Genomic DNA, 20,937 nt, shown 5'->3' with positions numbered 1-20,937 from the left:
TAGGATTAAAGTAGGTTTTACTTTCGAACCTCCCTTTTAATGCTATTTCTCAGCAATATATCATTATGAGAAAACCCACTTGAAAAGATACTTTGGAGATAAAAACTGCTCTATGTGAAGAGGGCCTTACAGCCAAACTCTTGGCATAAAGTGAATCTTTAGCCTTTTGAGCTTGACACGTTAACATTAGTTTTATTTGATGAAAAGGTTGTTTTCCTGTATACATTTATGTCCGGTCTCCATAATTATGATGCCAAGGACAGCTCAAAAGATGAACATTGCTTCTCTGGTTGTGTTTTTTTTTTCTTTCTACATCGCCTTTAATTTGCAGTTTTTCATTGCTAATGTGAGTGTTTTGTATGTTTTCTCCCCCTGTGTGTGTTGTTTTTTTTTTCTTTTAACTTACAGTGCAAGCTTCACATAAAAGTGTGCCGAGCCAAGGATGTCCCAGCATTCACCTGCTTTTTGCAGTAATGTGTCCCTGCCATTTGTGTTCCTCGACACAGATCACTAATTACTCATTTAACGCATCATGTTTGGCTGCCCGTGGGGGAGACTGCGTGCACTCGGACTTTCTGTCTTGTTGCTGGGAAGCGAATGTTGCCGAGCCTGGCCTGCTCAGATGGGCAGCAATGCGTTGCCTATCATAATTGTGCTCCTGCTGGCTAAAATCTGTCTAATCCTCGAAGACCTTGTCTGCATGTATGTAGAATGGACCAATCACTGCCCAGAACTGTAAACTATGGACAACCCACAGCGGGTACATGTAGTCACCTGACCACTATGGACATGGCTACCATTTAGAGCCTTTTCTTTAATCCAATTCCTGAAGCTTTGATATAGAAACAAAGATTATGTGACCAGATTATGTATTTTCATGTCCAATTTCTTGAGGAATCAGGACGAAATTTGTGTTTATAAACCTTTCTGTTCTCGTCAAGTGCCCAGAATTCCTCGTAGATGCCAGTGTGAACCGTTCCACTTTGCTTTGCACATCTAATTTGCAGAAACCCCATTGACAGCTCCACAATAGAAAATGCTTCACACTGGCTAAGAGGTGAGACATAAAACGGCAGCCAAATGCAAAGCGGGTGAAGCCAAACTGACCCACGTCACAATGAAGGACGCAGCAGCTCATTCTCTGTGTGTTTAATCTCTTGTTACAATGCCTCAGCTTTAATGCAGCAGCTTGATCTCTCTGGTTTGCTTCCAAGCCTCGGACTTTATGGCAGGGGCCCTCTTGTTTGGCAAGGCAACTGGCTTACAAAGCAACAAGACCCTTCCTTATTTTAGAAGTATTACTTAGTTCTAATAAATGTCACTTTTAAGTAACCCTCACCTTTTTTTACTTCCGCGAGCAGGAGATTTCTGTATGTATGTGTGTGAAGGAGCTCTTTCACTCCACACATTGCTTTTCTTTTTATTTTCCACCCTGACATTCAAAGCCCGTCCTGTGTTGGCATACATGGTAAGAAAACTGACTAAACTGTGTCTTGTATTCTCTTTCTATGCGGTTCCTTCCCGGACAGCAACTTCCCCTTTACGATACATTCCAAGAAGTGGCGACCCATGTTTACCTTTTGACTTCTGGATTCCTTTCTCTTCTGATGCTGTTTTGCCTGATCCCTCTCTGCTCATAGCTAGGTAGCCTCTCTCTTTTCTTGTCTGTAAGCTCGCCTGGGTCACGGCTTACCTAATACTGCACTTCCCACTATGCCTGCGGCTGACCCCTCACTTGCCAGAATGCATCCGATGTGCATCTCTTATGCTTGATATTGCCTTGATGGAGCCTATTATTTATTTTTCTTTTTTTTTTTGCACTGCCTAAACATGGCTCTGGGTGGTGTTTAATACAGGATGGACCACTATGCAAGCAGTACCAAGCAGGGGCATTGGGGATTACGGGTTCAGTGATGGTTGAAGCTTATAAGGATGACAAATCAGAAACCAGTTTCCTTCCCATTAGTTGTGTCCAGTCACTCATTACGCTGAGGCTCTCCATGTTATGTGTTGTGGTTTTTCTTGTTGTACAGTAAATGTACACTTTTTGTATACTTTCTAATACATGTGCCCAGATCAGTGCCCACTGCAGTACCATTTTTGTATTTTTTTTTTTATATTGTTTAAGAATAAAACTTTGATTAATCTCAGGAATTTGAACCAAAGCTATATTTAGTGTTTTTAGTTACTTAGATGGTGAGATTACCAAGGCTGGGAAACCCCATGGAGGGAATAATGCCAACCAAATCATTGCATCACATATATTATGTGGCATGAATGCTACACTATATGGCAATGTGTTTAATTTTACATTTAAGCAATTATTTGTTGCAATTAAGTAAAGGGTTTTTTTAATGATGAAAAACAAACTTCCAAAGTTTTCCCAAGTTATTGTTTTCTACCAGCCTTAATTCCATGACATATCCCTGGGCCATGTTTAGCAGGATACCGCCGCACCTGTATGTCTTTCTTTTTGTGTCTATACTTTTTCCACAGTAGTCCTTGGCTGTGCACGGAGTAAGTGGCTTCCTTCCAATCTGTTTGGATGTGCTTCCCCTGCCCGCATGTAAGTATATCCGAGGTCTGGATTACTAATCTGGATGAATGCTGAGAACGTGGGCTAGCTTGAGCGAGCAGAAAGTAATGTTAACTTTGTTATCTGGCTGCATCAAATATGTGCGAGGGCACAGAGATAGGGGCTGACTCTGTTCTAACACTCAGTCAAACAGTTTTTCAGCTTTGCCTTCAAAAACTAAACGTTTTTATCATTTAAAGACAAAATTAAAAATGTTATATCCGAGGAACAGAAAATTCTAAAATTCCCAAAATATTAAATTCTGTATAAAAGGAAGCAGAATAACTTGGTGCCACAATTATACATATGGAAAATGTTTCCTAATCCTTCATCCATCCGTTCTGTCTTTGGGTTACTGTCTAGTTTCACCAAAAACCCAGTAAACACCCGAGTATTACATCTGAATTAGGCCATCTTCAGTATTTGGTCAGTATTTTACATCAGTATCTGTAAGCCAAAATCAGGAGGGGAACAATCAGAGGAAAAGTATAATAGTAACAAGTGCACTCTTGGTTTTGGCTTACAAATACTGATGCCAAATACAGATCATGTGAACTTGGCCTTAGTCCTGTTTGTGTAAAACCACATTCAGATGTCATCAGTGTTTGATCAGTATGTCATCAGTATTTTTCACGGATAAATATATCACAAAGCTTCTCCTATACTTTCCAATGTTGCCATCTGTGTGCTGTCCATGTTTTTCACAGATCCATAGACTTACATTGTCACTTCTCATCCGTGACACCTGGGAAAAAAATAGACATGTCGACATGTGTTTTGCACAGACACACGGTCCATAAAAAACACGGACATATGAGCAGCCCCATAGACTATAATAGGTACCTGTTGTATCCTTGAAAAAAACGGATAGGACATGTGCGTTCAACATGGACGTCTGAATTGGGCCTAAAGGTAGACCGCATTTACCAGTCTCTTCATTTTAATAAGATGATTGACCCCAAAATGAACACAGTACCTAATATATAAGACACTCAATACTGCATTTAAATAAATACCATAAGAAGTTCAAAGATCCAGTTGGCTCTTAGGACATTTATTCTATTGCCATGTAATACCGCATGCTACTGTATATTCAGTATGAACAACCATGTGTCCATACCTTCCTCATGCATTGTCTTGGCTCTCCCGTGCAACTGCGCTTGTCCTTGCCTTATTTCTCATCCCCCTTTCCTGCTGCATTGGGAACAGATTCATGGGTCGTCACATTTTCTCATTGTAAAGATACGTCCATTGTCCTCACCGCATCTTGTTGACCTGTTGTGCATTTGGTTGGATAGGGTGTATGCCATCTGGAAAGCTTGTGGATGCTATCTAACGCTCGCTGTTTCTTTTTTTTTTTTTTAATCCTGAATATGAAGCTGTGAACAGCACTAGGAATAATGTAATGTTATACTTTAATTTTTATATATAAAATATACCATTTGCCTTAAATTGTAGCTTTAGGAGTTTGAATACCAATGTTATTGAATATGCCTTTTTTTTCCATTGTGAAACTTTTTTTTTTTTTACCTTGCATCCAGTGTTAATGCAGTATTCTACGATGCATATTGTAGGCACTTGTTATGTGTTTTGAATTTTTAATGGTGTTTGAACATTTCTGTATAAACTCTAAAAACTATATAACTTTTTGAATACCATTTTGTATGTTAGACAGATGACATGAAAATGTTGCCAGCACATAAAAATATATACTTTTACCCCACCTTGAGATGTGTTTGTCCTTTTTTATGCTTTTGTAAGTATCGCATGTATACATTTCTGCTACAAGAAAAGGTTCACATTAAGGAAAAACTGTAAAGATGAATTCCCCTGGAAAGAATAAATATAAGTATAGTTATACCATCCATAAACGATATGCAGAATTAAAGAGAATCTGTCACCAGGTTTTTGCTGCCTAATCTGAAAAAAAACATGGTGTAGAGATGCTGACTCCAGCAATGTGTCACTTACTGGGCTGCTTGCAGTAGGTTTGATGAAATTACTGTTTTATGACTAGGAGATTCACTGAAGGACTATTAAACCTGATGTCATGTAGTCCTCCATATTCATGAGCTCTGTATAACCCCACCCCCTCTGATTGGCATCATTCTGCCTATGCACAGTGTACGCAGAAAGCTGCCAATCAGTGGTGTGGGCAGGGTTATACAGAGCTCAGCACTCTGAGCACTGCTAGATCTGCAGCAGATAAAACAGTGGTTTTATGAAAACTGTAGCAAACAGCCGAGTAAGTGATACATTGCTGGAATCCGTCTCTACATCGACATCCTGCTGTTCTCAGATAGGGTTGCAAAAACTTGCTGACAAATTAACTTTAAGTTTGAGGCTGCCTTCCAGCAGTTCAGTTTTTAAAATTGAGCATAGGCAACAGCCGAAGTCCTCGCCAGGCTGATGTGGAGATATAGTTAAATGCAGGTACAGTTTATAAAAGTATTGTCTGATCCATCCTGGGAAGCTGATCCTTTAAGATACTGAACACATTCAATGAGGGTCCATCTAGTACACAGACCATAGGCAGTTCTCTCTGGTAGTGACTCTCAACTTTGGCACTCGAGTGCACCCAAAAGGTCATTATTTTCAAGATTTCCTTACTTTGGGGTAAATTAGAGGAATTCTTGTCATCTGGAATATGTACAATTGTTTACTCAATGAGATATCCTTAAATCACGACCTGATTGGGGAGATTTGAAGACTGGAGTTGAGAAGCACTGTAGCACCTTATTCATCCAGTTCAAGGTACCCAGTTTCACCATAGACTGCAATAGTACAGCAGAATACCATTGTACCAGTGTTGCCTGTACTGGTGACCTTACTCCTCCTTACACTCTCCCTCTTAAAAATTAGGACTGAAGAAAATATCTCACAAACCCAAATTCTTCAGTCTGGATGTCTTCTTGTGCAGCTGCTGACGTTTTTAGTTGACTTCACACTAATACAAAGTTGAAGCAGATTCCCATGTGATATTTCAGTTTTTCTTTTTTAATAAATTTGCAAAAATGTCTACTGTTTTTTTTTCAGTCAAGATGGGGTGCAGAGTGTACATTAATGAGAAAAAAAGAACTTTTTTGAATTTATCAAATGGCTGCAATGAAACAAAGAGTGAAAAATGTCAAGGGGTCTGGATACTTTCCGTACCCACTGTAGTTGCTAGTATCTTGCTTCCAGATTTTGGCTACACTTTATTTAAATGTACTGTTATATGTTCGCCATGTCTATCACATCTATTGTATGTTTTCATTGTGTTTTACACATGCACACAGACACATTAACTAGAGGGCACTTGAGTAAAACCTCAAGCCTTACTAAATGGATAGATTTTGTGGTCCACTCTCTGTTTTCAGGTACCGGTTTTTGTTTTTCAAGTCATTTTTTAAATGACTGACAATCAGCATTACCCAATCTGCCTGCAATACCATTTTTAATGCCCACCATTGACACCTTCCATTTTGAGCTTAGTAATAGCTGCATAATGAAGTCTTCTTGTCAAAACAATTAGGCCCTTTTGTATTATTGATCTAAGAGTAGGAAAAAAGAGTTTGAAAAGCTGGGATTGTTTCCGTATTATCTATAGGTCTGTGCCCTAACTTTCCTTCACTAAAAGTTTCTAAAAATTCAATACGTTGAATTTCAAAAATAAATTTCAAATTCAAATAATTGGTAGAGACCACTGTAATGTTCAAAGAGGTGTTATAGTAAATGAAAAGGTACATATAAAGGTAAATTTCCATGCTACCCTCCCCTTTTTGAAAAGGAATCTGTCATCAGGTGTTTTGCTACTCAATCTGAGAACAGCATGATGTAGAGATAGAGACCCTGATTCCAGTGATGTGTCACTTGCTAAAATCACTATTTCATTTGCTGCAGATCTACGAATTCTCAGAATGCTAAGCTCTGATTTGCAGCTTTCTGCTTATGCGTAGTGTACACAGAAAGCTGCCAATCAGTATGGGGGCGTGGCTGGACTACCTGGCAGAATGTTTACTAGTCCTGTATTGATAATCTGCTGATAAAAGGTTTTTAGAAAAACTACACTAAGTAGACTAATAAGTAATACAGCACTGGAATTGGGGTCTTTGTCTCTACATCATGCAGCTCTCAGATTAGGTAGCAAAAACTTGGTAAAAGATTCCCTTTAAAACTCTGGTCATGAAATGTTTTTGGGTTTGTGAGGATCCGTATATGTAAATTATATTTATTACCTCTAAAAAGATCATTTGTATTCAGATTTTCTTAAATTTAAAACATAAATAATATGAGAATATCTAAGCAAGAAAAAATAACCTGATACCTTGCAGTGCTGCCAGCTAAATATAAGCTTTAAAAAGTTGGTTTTTTTGTTAACTTAGTGGAAAATCTAGTCAGTGACGCACCAAGAATGTCTTAATGTTACAGTATTTTAAAGCAAAACTGCTAGAAAAAAATATCTTAAAGACAAGCTGTCATGATGGTCAGCCCCATACGAAACTGCTTATATTGACATATATTTTGTTGAAAGATAAGCTAATATGATCGTAAAATTATTTATAAAACCAGTCACTTCATCATCAAAAAATCCACGCTTTGATTCACATGCGAATGAGGTCGAAGTGCTTTTTTGCGTAATCAGAGCACTTTGTGAGTCTCTGCCTCAATGGCTAAATTTCTTGCCTAGTAGCCTTCTTTCTCTGTTTGATTGACAGCTCATTGGCTGAGAAATCAATCAAGTGATCTGTCAATGAAAGCAGAAGAAGGTAAAATGAGAAAATTGGCTTACAAAATCCCCTCATGTAAATTTCTTAGAGTTGTCATCTGAAGATAAATGTTGGCAATAAAATTTAGCCATGATTTAACTGTTGGCCAAAATATATAGTTTTGACTAATTTATCCCACGCTCGGCCATCATTTATTCCATTTTTTGTCTATCAGAGCAGCTACAGTCTGTTAAAAATGTGATATGACGTGGTTAAGCCTTCAGTTAATATTCTGATATATGGTATGGTCCTTTGCCATCCAGTCTTATAAATTATAAGTGGAGGCAAAAAAACTATTTAATGTCAGTGGTAGGCCTAATGCCATCAACTTTTCACTTAAAATGTCCTAGCTGTACAAGATAACTAAAACCAAATGAGATCTGGGACAGGACAGTACCAGAAAATGTTTTGCGAGTTACCAATAATCTTTTTAGGGTTTTTGCCATTTTTTTAAGAACTAAATGCAATTGGTGGGTTTACATTACAAAACACCAACTGGCTGACATACAGTCTCGGACTGGCCCACTGGGGGACAGGTGAATCCCCCGGAGGCCCCTGTGCCGGCGAAAGCTACTAAACCCCCAACTTGAGTAGTAGTTGTCCCAATACACTTGATTCACTATGTACAGACAAAGGAAGCATCTAATCATTCATTCCACGAACTATCTAGCTTATTACTGTAATAGAAGCTTAGGTAAATTTGTGAAAGAGGGTACTATAGTATTTGTATGTAACTGAACAGAAAGCCCCCAAAGTCAATGTTACTGGTGGCCCCTTGCCACCGGTCCAAGACTTCTGATAAGGATGAGCAGATATTAGTACTGTGCACTGTGCTCAATTCCCATAATTCAGTGATAAATTACGTAGAATGCTTTCAATACTAAAAAAAGGTCATTCTGAAAAAGAAATTAGGTAACCAATGTAACAATTATAACATAAAGTGTAATGACCCCATGCTTTTACTGTTTTTGCCTTTCTTCCATTCAACGCACTGCAGCTTACTTTGCTACGCTGGTGGACCAATTTGTCAATCTCCAGCTAAGCTCTGGAGGCTCATGGTTGGTGTTGCAGATTTTATCTATAATCCTTGTGCTTCAACATTTTTCTCTTTCCTCTTTTCTGTAGCTTCTTCTTTCTATAACCAGCCTGTTGACAGTCCTACACCTTCTCTGTACCGGACAGTAACGGGGCCAGAAGAGCTGCAGTAAGGCTACATACACCCTTTGGAAGATTTGCCTCATGACTTGTGCCATTGTTCTTCCTTACATATACTTTCTGTGGATTACTTGTTCCTGTGTATTGGAGAGTGCATTTGCTTGCTCACTGAAGTATGCCATGGTTGTAAGTTACTGGTAACGTTATGATGCTATTGTTTTGCGAGACATCTAAAGACCTGTTAGGCAGGTAGTCCAGAGGCCAAAGATCTGACCGGATCCTAGATTGGTCTAGTCTCTAAAGATGGCAGCAGTACCCAGTAACAGGGAGAATATGTGCCTGCAAATTATCTGGACAATCTAAGCAGACTTTTGTATGGAGTATATCTGTGTGTAAAGTGGCATGTAAACTGTGCTCATGTCCTATGAGCTGCCGTGACGCGTTTCGGTGCAGGTTCGCACTTAAGCCCAGAGATAGTATTTTATTATTTTGGTACTGGTGAGTGACTTCATACTTACCATTATATATAAGAATACACATCATATTATAATTCTGCTATGTGAACAGCAAAGGACATTGTCATTGGAATTTTTCTACTCTTTTTCATGAAATTTGCCCAACCCTGTAAGGGAGTCATCCAGGAGCTTTATGACTACTATAACAATACCTGTGGTGGATGGAAAAACATGTGCACAAACATATCTTTATGGCTGACTATACACTAATTGCAGAGATATGTACTTTGATCCATTATGCAAATTAGTGTGCAAGTACCCCAAAAATGATCCTTAGCCAGGCAAGATACCCCAGTTTCCCTCCATAAACCTGTCCAATACTTGCCTCCTTTTTGACTCTATTTGAGGCTTTTAGTGTTCTGATGCCAGTGAAGAGCTATTTCACTTACTGGGGTTAGGACCGCCCTCTGAGCACTTATAAGCTAATTTGCATAATTATGAATCAACGCTTTCTTCAGTGCTCAGGGCATATGTAGTCACAAATGTATGTTTGCACTTGTGAGTTACTGCCCTGCTTTTATTGCTTTATAGATAGTCATAAAGCTTCTGGCAAACTCCCTGTAAACTACCTACCAAATATTAAGGGATATGAATAAGGGAAAGTTTCATGTTTGGTTCAATCATCAATTGTCTTAATATTTTCCATACTTTACTTTGATCAACAAAAAGAGGAAAATTGAATTTAGGCTGTCAAGTGCCATCTATGTGCTTTCTACATATTCTTCTTCTCAACGGAAGTCAATAGGTTTTTTTTAATGTCGCCATAAATGCCCTCTATATTACGATATCTACCTTATATGTATTATAATGTTGCTTAAAATGCATTTTTTATCTTCGTCTGCTCGAGAGAGATTTGTACAAGTTACACAATCGTGCTTTTTGTATTTTAGATCAGATTGATAGTTATAGTATGAAATGATAGATTTATTTCATCCCCAGACATTTCTGCAAGTGTCACTCTAAGGATAGTATTGCCAGAGCCTTTAATACTTCCATTACAAGTCCTATATTAGCAAGTAATGGGGTGGAAGCCATTTCTGTGTCATAAATAAAAGTATAAATTATTTTTGGTGTTAGATAAACAAGGTAGATGAACCAGGGTAACTGTTTTATGCCTTCATCCAGATTGGTCTCTTGGTGCGATCTTGTGTGAATAAATGACAAACTATAAAGCAGGGCAGAGCAACCACTACATAACTGTCTATGGCCATGCTGTATGGGCTGTGGTCGCAGGGAACAGGGTTAATATTGGGACTTAGGTCACTTGGCCTGTACAATGCATAGAAAACTCATCAAACATCAGCTAGTAGTACTGTTGATAATTTACCGTTGGCTGTATTCCTCATCTGTCAACCCTGTTTATCTCCAAGTGACCCGCACTTGGGCTTACTGAATCCTACAGCATCTTCTGAAAATCAATTTCTCAATATATTTTTAAAGACTCAAATGCGGTTCTCATAGGAGAGCATAGAGAAAGTGACTTCTGGTCCGCACTTACTTAGGTAGGCAAATTAACATCGGTAATATTTACCTTGTATTACAAACACGCCACACAATACATAGTTTTCTTGGGGCCCGACTTTAAGTTGATTGCACAATTCAGCTGTCAGTTTTTCCTCCCAATCTCTGCATACACAGGCTCACTCACCTAAGTGTACTTGTGTTCTGACAGTAGTAGGCACATGTCTAAGAATGAAATGATGTGATATGTTGAAATATGAAGTCAAGCCCATATACATTGGATAGCTGTTGGCTGAACGGTTATGTGCCATCTAACTTGCTCGACTGTCCTATACGCAGGAACATTAACCAAGCAGTCATGTGTTCTCTATGCAAGAACCTCTACCATCTCTGCCATCGGCTTATAATAATAATTTTATTTATATAGCGCCAACATATTCCACAGCGCTTTACAAATTATAGAGGGGACTTGTACAGACAATAGACATTACAGCATAACAGAAATCACAGTTCAAAATAGATACCGGGAGGAATGAGGGCCCTGCTCGCAAGCTTACAAACTATGAGGAAGAGGGGAGACACAAGAGGTGGATGGTAACAATTGCTTTAGTTATTCGGACCTGCCATAGTGTAAGGCTCGGGTTTTCATGTAAAGCTGCATAAACCAGTTAACTGCCTAAGTATGTAGCAGTACAGACACAGAGGGCTATTAACTGCATAAAGTGTATGAGAACATGATGCAAGGAACCTGATTATGGTTATTTTTTTTTTTTTTTTAATTGGCCACACAGGGATATGTTGTGAATTCTGTTCTCGAGCTCCCCCCTGTGGTTATGAATGGTACTTCGGCGAGTTCTGTTCATGGACTCCCTCTGGTGGCTGTGAGTGGAGCTGCTGGTTCTGAGGTTCCTTCTCCAGCTGATCTCGTTTAGGCCTTGGCTGGCTGCTCTATTTAACTCCACTCAGATCTTTACTTGATGCCAGCTGTCAATGTCCTAGTACTGGTTCAGTTCTCTTGGATCTTTCAGATTACCTGTCTACTTCAGCAAAAGCTAAGTCCCTGCTAGCTTATTTGTTACCACTGTGTTTTTGTCCAGCTTTCTATTATGAGTTTATCCTGTTAGCTGGAAGCTCTGGGATGCAGAGTGGCACCACCGCGCCGTGAGTCGGTGCGGTGGTTTCTTTTGCACACTCTGCTTGGTTTTTGTTAGTTTTTTATGCTGACCGCAAAGATACCTTTTCTATCCTCAGTCTGTTTAGTTAAGTCTGGCCTCCTATGCTGAAACTTGTTTCATTCCTGTGTTTGTGACTTCCATCTTAACTCACAGTCAATATATGTGGGGGCTGCCTATTTCTTTGGGGAATTTCTCTGAGGCAATGTAGGCTGTATTTTCTATCTTTAGGGGTAGTTAGTTCTTAGGCTGTGAAGAGGCGTCTAGGCAGAGTCAGGAACGCTCCACGGCTATTTCTAGTTGTTGTGATAGGATTAGGGGCTGCGGTCAGCAGAGCTCCCACTTCCCAGAGCTCGTCATGTATTGCTAGTTTGCTCATCTGGTCATTTCTAGTGCTCCTAACCACCAGTTCAATCATAACAGGGATAGTTAGGTTAATGCGTTGAGGTGGTAGGCCAATCTGAACAAATGAGTTTTTAGGGCACGCTTAAAACTGTGGGGATTGGGGATTAATCGTATTAACCTAGGTGGTGCATTCCAAAGAATCGGCGCAGCACGTGTAAAGTCTTGGAGACGGGAGTGGGAGGTTCTGATTATTGAGGATACTGTCATGGTTCCCAATGGCAAGGGAACGTCAGAGAACTTAAACAACAGACTAGCTCTTGGGTGATGGAATCTCGAGCTGACCGTGAGCTAAACCTATCACACAACTAACAGTGGCCGGGCGGCGTACCTACGTTTTATCCCTAGACGCCTAGCGCCAGCCGGAGGACTAACTAACCCTAATAGAGGAAAAGACAGACCTGGCTTACCTCTAGGGAAATTCCCCCAAAAAGGAGACAGAAGCCCCCCACATATATTGACGGTGAGTTCAGAGGAAAAGACATACGCAGTATGAAGGTAGGTTCAGCAAAGCGAGGTCCGCTTACTAGATAGCAAGAAGATACAATAGGGAACTTCACGGTCAGCTGAAAACCCTATTAAAATACCATCCCGAAATTACTTTAAGACTCATGTGTCAACTCATGACACCGGAGTGGCAATTTCGGCCCACAAGAGCTTCCAGCTACAGAAAAATAACATTACTCTGAACTGGAACAAAAATGCAAAACAAACTTAGGACTAAGAGTCCAACTTAGCTGATAGTAGTCTAGAAGCAGGAACATGCAACAGAAAGGCTCTGGTTACATTGATGGCCGGCACTAGAATAACTGAGCAGCAAGGCTAAATAGGATACACCCATATCCTGATGGAAACAGGTGAACAGAGAAAGTGAAGCACACAAGTCCAGTACCACCAGTGACCACCGGGGGAGCCCAAAAACCAAATTCACAACAGTACCCCCCCCCCCCTCAAGGAGGGGGCACCGAACCCTCACAAGAACCACCAGGGCGATCCGGATGAGCCCTATGAAAGGCACGGACCAAATCAGAGGCATGAACATCAGAGGCTGTCACCCAAGAATTATCCTCCTGACCGTAGCCCTTCCACTTGACCAGATACTGAAGTTTCCGTCTGGAAACACGGGAGTCCAAGATCTTCTCCACAACGTACTCCAATTCACCCTCAACCAACACCGGAGCGGGAGGCTCAACGGAAGGCACAACCGGTACCTCATACCTGCGCAATAATGACCGATGGAAGACATTATGGATAGAAAAAGATGCTGGGAGGTCCAATCGAAAGGATACGGGGTTAAGAATCTCCAAAATCTTATACGGGCCGATGAACCGAGGCTTAAACTTAGGAGAAGAAACCCTCATAGGGACAAAACGAGAAGACAACCACACCAAGTCCCCAACACGAAGACGAGGACCAACACGACGACGGCGGTTAGCAAAATGCCGAGTCTTCTCCTGGGACAACTCCAAATTGTCCACCACCTGTCCCCAAATCCGATGCAACCTATCCACCACAGTATCCACTCCAGGACAATCCGAAGACTCCACCTGACCGGAAGAAAAACGAGGATGAAACCCCGAATTGCAAAAGAAAGGAGAAACCAAAGTGGCAGAACTAGCCCGATTATTGAGGGCAAACTCCGCCAACGGCAAAAAGGCAACCCAGTCATCCTGATCCGCAGACACAAAACACCTCAAATAAGTCTCCAAGGTCTGATTAGTTCGCTCAGTCTGGCCATTAGTCTGAGGATGGAACGCAGACGAAAAAGACAAATCAATGCCCATCCTAGCACAGAACGCCCGCCAAAATCTAGACACGAACTGGGTCCCCCTGTCAGAAACGATATTCTCCGGAATACCATGCAAGCGAACCACATTTTGAAAAAACAGAGGAACCAACTCGGATGAGGAAGGCAACTTAGGCAAGGGCACCAAATGGACCATCTTTGAAAAACGGTCACACACCACCCAGATGACAGACATTTTCTGAGAAACAGGGAGATCAGAAATAAAATCCATAGAGATGTGAGTCCAAGGCCTCTTCGGAATAGGCAAAGATAACAACAATCCGCTGGCCCGAGAACAACAAGGTTTGGCCCGAGCACAAACATCACAAGACTGCACAAAAACTCGTACATCTCGAGACAGGGAAGGCCACCAGAAGGACCTAGCCACCAAATCCCTGGTACCAAAGATCCCGGGATGACCTGCCAACACAGAAGAATGAACCTCCGAGATGACTCTACTGGTCCAATCATCAGGAACAAACAGTCTACCAGGCGGGCAACGATCAGGTCTATCCGCTTGAAACTCCTGCAAAGCCCGTCGCAGGTCTGGGGAAACAGCAGATAATATCACCCCATCCTTAAGGATACCTGTAGGTTCAGAATCACCAGGGGAATCAGGCTCAAAACTCCTAGAAAGGGCATCCGCCTTCACATTTTTAGAACCTGGTAAGTATGAGACCACAAAATTAAACCGAGAGAAAAACAACGACCAGCGCGCCTGTCTAGGATTCAGGCGCCTGGCAGACTCAAGATAAATCAAATTCTTGTGATCGGTCAATACCACCACCTGATGTCTAGCCCCCTCAAGCAAATGACGCCACTCCTCAAAAGCCCACTTCATAGCCAAAAGCTCCCAATTACCAATATCATAATTTCGCTCAGCGGGCGAAAATTTACGAGAAAAGAACGCACAAGGTCTCATCACGGAGCAGTCGGAACTTTTCTGCGACAAGACCGCCCCAGCTCCGATCTCGGAAGCATCGACCTCAACCTGAAAAGGAAGAGTAACATCAGGCTGACGCAACACAGGGGCGGAAGAAAAGCGGCGCTTAAGCTCCCGAAAGGCCTCCACAGCAGCAGGGGACCAATCAGCAACATCAGCACCCTTTTTGGTCAAATCAGTCAAAGGTTTAGCAACATCAGAAAAACCAGTTATAAATCGACGATAAAAATTAGCAAAGCCCAAAAATTTCTGAAGGCTCTTAAGAGAAGAAGGTTGCGTCCAATCACAAATAGCCCGAACCTTGACAGGATCCATCTCAATGGAAGAGGGGGAAAAAATGTACCCCAAAAAAGAAATCTTTTGAACCCCAAAAATACACTTAGAACCCTTCACACACAAGGAATTAGCCCGCAAAACCTGAAAAACCCTCCTGACCTGTTGGACATGAGAATCCCAGTCATCCGAAAAAATCAAAATATCATCCAGATACACGATCATAAATTTATCCAAATATTCACGGAAAATGTCATGCATTAAGGACTGAAAGACTGAAGGGGCATTTGAAAGACCAAAAGGCATTACCAAATACTCAAAATGGCCCTCGGGCGTATTAAATGCGGTTTTCCACTCATCCCCCTGCTTAATTCGCACCAAATTATACGCCCCACGGAGATCAATCTTAGAGAACCACCTAGCCCCCTTTATTCGAGCAAACAAATCAGTCAGCAGTGGCAGAGGGTACTGATATTTGACTGTAATTTTATTCAAGAGTCGATAATCAATACACGGCCTCAAAGAGCCATCTTTTTTAGATACAAAGAAAAAACCGGCTCCCAAGGGAGATGAAGAAGGACGAATATGTCCCTTTTCCAGGGACTCCTTAATATATTCTCGCATAGCAGCATGTTCAGGTACAGATAGATTAAATAAACGACCCTTTGGAAATTTACTGCCCGGAATCAGATCTATGGTACAATCGCAATCTCTGTGAGGAGGTAGTGAACCAAGCAGGCTCCTCAAAAACATCACGATAATCAGAGAAAAATTCCGGAATCTCAGAGGGAATAGATGACGAAATGGAAACCAAAGGTACGTCCCCATGAGCCCCCTGACATCCCCAGCTTAACACAGACATAGCTTTCCAGTCAAGGACTGGGTTATGAGATTGTAACCATGGTAATCCGAGCACCAAAACGTCATGTAGATTGTACAACACAAGGAAGCGAATCATCTCCTGATGGTCTGGATTCATACGCATAGTCACTTGTGTCCAGTATTGTGGTTTATTACTAGCCAATGGTGTAGAGTCAATACCCTTCAGAGGTATAGGAACTTCCAGAGGCTCTAGATCAAACCCACAGCGCCTGGCAAAGGACCAATCCATTAGACTCAAAGCGGCGCCAGAGTCGACATAGGCATCCGCGGTAATTGACGATAATGAACAAATCAAGGTCACAGACAGAATAAACTTAGACTGTAAAGTGCAAATTGAAATAGACTTATCAACCTTTTTTGTACGTTTAGAGCATGCTGATATAACATGAGTTGAATCACCACAATAGAAGCACAACCCATTTTTTCGCCTAAAATTCTGCCGTTCGCTTCTGTACAGAATTCTATCACATTGCATATTTTCTGGAGCCTTCTCAGAAGACACCGCCAAATGGTGCACAGGTTTGCGCTCCCGCAAACGCCGATCAATCTGAATAGCCATTGTCATGGACTCATTCAGACCTGCAGGTGCAGGGAACCCCACCATAACATCTTTAATGGCATCAGAGAGACCCTCTCTGAAATTCGCCGCCAGGGCGCACTCATTCCACTGAGTAAGCACAGACCACTTACGAAATTTTTGGCAGTATATTTCAGCTTCATCTTGCCCTTGAGATAGGGCCATCAAGGCTTTTTCAGCCTGAATCTCTAAGTTAGGTTCCTCATAAAGCAACCCCAAAACCAGAAAAAACGCATCCACATTGAGCAACGCAGGATCCCCGGGTGCCAATGCAAATGCCCAGTTTTGAGGGTCACCCCGCAGCAAGGAAATTACTATCTTAACCTGCTGTGCGGGATCTCCAGCGGAGCGAGATCTCAGGGAAAGAAATAATTTACAATTATTTTTGAAATTCAGGAAACGAGATCTATCCCCGGAGAAAAATTCTGGTATAGGAATTCTAGGTTCAGATATAGGAGCATGAATAACAAAATCCTGTAAATTTTGAACCTTCGTAGCAAGATTATTCAAACCTGTAGCCAAACTCTGAGGATCCATTTTAATCAGGTGAGATCAGAGCCATTCAAGGATTAGAAGGAGAGAGAGAGACAAAGGCTGCAATTAGAGCAGAAATGCAACTGAGTCAACTAAAAAGCAAGCTCAGAAGAAAAAAAAAAAAAAAAATCTGCAGACTTCTTTTTCTCTCCTTTCTTCTGCCAACGGTTTTAACCCTTGTCCGGCCATACTGTCATGGTTCCCAATGGCAAGGGAACGTCAGAGAACTTAAACAACAGACTAGCTCTTGGGTGATGGAATCTCGAGCTGACCGTGAGCTAAACCTATCACACAACTAACAGTGGCCGGGTGGCGTACCTACGTTTTATCCCTAGACGCCTAGCACCAGCCGGAGGACTAACTAACCCTAATAGAGGAAAAGACAGACCTGGCTTACCTCTAGGGAAATTCCCCCAAAAAGGAGACAGAAGCCCCCCACATATATTGACGGTGAGTTCAGAGGAAAAGACATACGCAGTATGAAGGTAGGTTCAGCAAAGCGAGGTCCGCTTACTAGATAGCAAGAAGATACAATAGGGAACTTCACGGTCAGCTGAAAACCCTCTTAAAATACCATCCCGAAATTACTTTAAGACTCATGTGTCAACTCATGACACCGGAGTGGCAATTTCGGCCCACAAGAGCTTCCAGCTACAGAAAAATAACATTACTCTGAACTGGAACAAAAATGCAAAACAAACTTAGGACTAAGAGTCCAACTTAGCTGATAGTAGTCTAGAAGCAGGAACATGCAACAGAAAGGCTCTGGTTACATTGATGGCCGGCACTAGAATAACTGAGCAGCAAGGCTAAATAGGATACACCCATATCCTGATGGAAACAGGTGAACAGAGAAAGTGAAGCACACAAGTCCAGTACCACCAGTGACCACCGGGGGAGCCCAAAAACCAAATTCACAACAGGATGCTAACCTGAGGTCATTAGCGGAGCGGAGGGCACGGGTAGGGTGGTAGACTGAGACCAGAGAGGAGATGTAGGGTGGTGCTGAGCCATGGAGTGCTTTGTGTATGAGGGTAGTAGTTTTGTACTGGATTCTGGAGTGGATCGGTAGCCAGTGTAATGACAGGCACAACGTAGAGGCATCGGTGTAACGGTTGGTGAGGAATATGATCCTGGCTGCAGCATTCAGGACAGATTGGAGCAGGGAGAGTTTGGTAAGAGGGAGGCCGATTAGTAGAGAGTTACAATAGTCCAGACGAGAATGAATAAGTGAAACAGTAAGTGTTTTTGCAGAGTCGAAAGTAAGAAAAGGGCGAATTCTAGAAATGTTTTTGAGATGCAGATAAGAAGAGCGAGCCAGTGATCGGATGTGGGGGGTGAATGAAAGCTCGGAATCAAGGATGACCCCAAGGCAGCGGGCATGTTGCTTTGGAGTAATGGTGGAACCGCACACGGAGATGGCAATGTCAGGCAAAGGTAGGTTAGTAGAGGGAGAGAACACAAGGAGTTCAGTTTTTGACAGGTTCAGTTTCAGATAGAGGGAGGACATGATGTTAGAGACAGCGGTAAGACAATCACTGGTGTTTTCTAAATAGGTCGGCGTGATAACAGGAGAAGAAGTGTATAATAGGGTGTCGTCAGCATAGAGATGGTACTGGAAACCAAATCTACTGATTGTTTGTCCAATAGGGGCAGTATACAAAGAGAAGAGGGGGTCTAGGACTGATCCTTGAGGAACCCCAACATTAAGGGGAAGGTGAGAGGAGGAGGAACCAGCAAAAGATACAGTGAAGGATCGGTCAGAGAGATAGGAGGAGAACCAGGAGAGAACGGTGTCCTTGAGGCCGATGGAGCGGAGCATAGTGAGGAGGAGCTGATGATCCACAGTATCGAATGCTGTGGAGAGATCCAAGAGAATTAGCATGGAGTAGTGACCATTAGATTTAGCTGTTAGTAGGTCATTAGAGACTTTAGTGAGGGCAGTTTCAGTAGAGTGTAAAGAGCGGAAGCCAGATTGAAGAGGGTCGAGAAGAGAGTTATCTGAGAGATAGCGGGTAAGACGGGAGTGGACCAGGCGTTCGAGGAGTTTGGAGATGAAGGGAAGATTAGAGACAGGTCTATAATTAGCGGCACAGTTTTGGTCGAGGGATGGTTTTTTAAGTAATGGATGTATGATGGCATGCTTAAATGAGGAGGGAAAAATATTGGAAGTGAGAGAAAGGTTGAATATTTTTGTTAGGTGAGAGGTGACAGCCGGGGAAAGGGACTGGAGGAGATGTGACGGAATGGGGTCACTGGTGCCAGTGGTCGGGCGAGAAGATGCAAGGAGCCTGATTACTTCTTCTTCTGTAACTGGTTCAAAGTCAGAGAGTGAACTAGATGCAGTGGGGGAGGGAGGACAGTGCATGGTATGAAGAGATTGGGAGATGATTATCTCTAGAAACCAAAAGAATCAGCAATCCGAAATTGGACATGTTGACGATCTTCTGTCAAATGCTCATATACACATTAGACTGTTGGCCGAACCCATCAATATCGATACCATACACATTAGGTGGAAGGACAGTCCCACTGACATTAATTTATATGCATAGTCTCCTGTAGTATTAAGCTGCCCAGACTCTGCATGCCATCGTACAGGTTACATTGGTCACAATATATAAAGAGAGAGATTCTCCCCTAGATGCAAATCTTTCATGCTTATGCCAACTTTACTATAGTACAGGTTTGTACAAAACCGCCATAATACAACTGTGCAATTAGACAGTATTGTGTATCTTTTTTAAAAAGAAATCTCAAGAGATAGGAGAATTGAGCACATTACAAATTGTTAGAAACCTTAAAGGGAACCTGTCATGTTCCCAAACACTATTAACATGCGGATATAGGGTTAATCTGAAAGTCTGGTTACCGAGAGAAAGTGAACTTTATTCCTTCAATGAGCCGCCGGCCTTCAGTTATTGCGGCTTGGGTAGCGTGGCTTCAGTCACTGCTCAGTACACAATGAGCTGCCTTAGTAAGCATGCCCTGGCACGTTGATCAATAGCTAACTCTACAGCCCATCTGTTCAAAATGAGCTGTCAAAGTGCCAGGATGTGCTTCCAGCTGCTGCTCACAATGCTGTAGTGCGGTGATTGTAGCCGCTCGTTCACACCACATTGACTGTTACAATTTCTCACTATAGCATTGCTTTCAGTAGGGTGCCTGAACAGCGTTGTATTGCTATAAACCCTCAGATTAACTCTAGTTATGAAAATTAATATCATTTGGGGATATGAAAGGTTCCCCTTTCTCTTTTTTTTTTAACAACTTGTGAGCAAATCTTTGAAAACTAAGAGCACAATGCATCAAAGCTTTCTTGAAAGTATTCTGGCATAAAAGCTTTGAAAAGTTGTAAAATATTGCAAGTTTTGGTGTTCTTGCACCAGTTTTCTCCCATCTCCTACAAAATTCGCGAAACTGGGGAGGGACCGCTTCTTGTCAAATTTGTGTACAGTAGGATTTGTGGCGAGGAGCACACCAAGGTGTTCACGATGCGTCTGACTCCAGCACGACCCCTCATCAAGAACGGTGTGAACAATGCTGGTCTTGATGAATTGAGGGTCCATTAATGAAGAGTGCCTTAAGTGAGAAAAAAGCTAATGGGCTGAGCTTCAATACCAAGTATCCCCCATCTTTCCTATATGTGTTAAAAGCCTTGATGAATCTGTTAGAATTGAAGAGTTATATTCTTTAGTAAAATGACTCAGTATTATGAGGGATAATCCGCTCTCTGAAGTGATACGGCATATCTTATGATCACTGATACGGAGATCTAATGCTGGAATGCTTATTTGAAAACACAACTTTTGTAATTGAGATCAGCACTGCTGAATATATAGCCACTAGAAATAGTCCCGATGCGATGGCATCGGGAGTGCGGTGAAATTAACATCGGCTGGACAAGTAAAACA

At 41.8% G+C, this 20,937-nt stretch overlaps 1 protein-coding gene across 7 annotated transcripts in view; it reads left to right on the top strand.

Annotated features, from left to right (window-relative positions):
- SEPTIN11 (septin 11) overlaps positions 1–10,058 on the top strand; it is a 137,296-nt gene extending 127,238 nt beyond the window's left edge. For 2 of the 7 annotated variants that reach the window (XM_077275637.1, XM_077275687.1), the window contains one exon: positions 2,497–4,298. In XM_077275637.1, the coding sequence (XP_077131752.1) occupies positions 2,497–2,521 (25 nt within the window). In that variant the 3' untranslated portion in view covers positions 2,522–4,298. Of the gene's footprint in view, positions 1–408; positions 4,299–8,448 lie in introns of those variants that run through there. The other 5 variants (XM_077275643.1, XM_077275659.1, XM_077275677.1 and 2 more) reach the window with 5 other exon arrangements.
- Positions 10,059–20,937: the final 10,879 nt, after the last annotated feature.

Source organism: Ranitomeya variabilis, chromosome 1 (genome assembly GCF_051348905.1).
Source record: "Ranitomeya variabilis isolate aRanVar5 chromosome 1, aRanVar5.hap1, whole genome shotgun sequence".
In the NCBI taxonomy this organism is placed as follows: Eukaryota; Metazoa; Chordata; class Amphibia; order Anura; family Dendrobatidae; genus Ranitomeya; species Ranitomeya variabilis.
The sequence above is the reverse complement of the archived record's forward strand: the minus strand, read 5'-3'. Positions and strand labels throughout refer to the sequence as shown.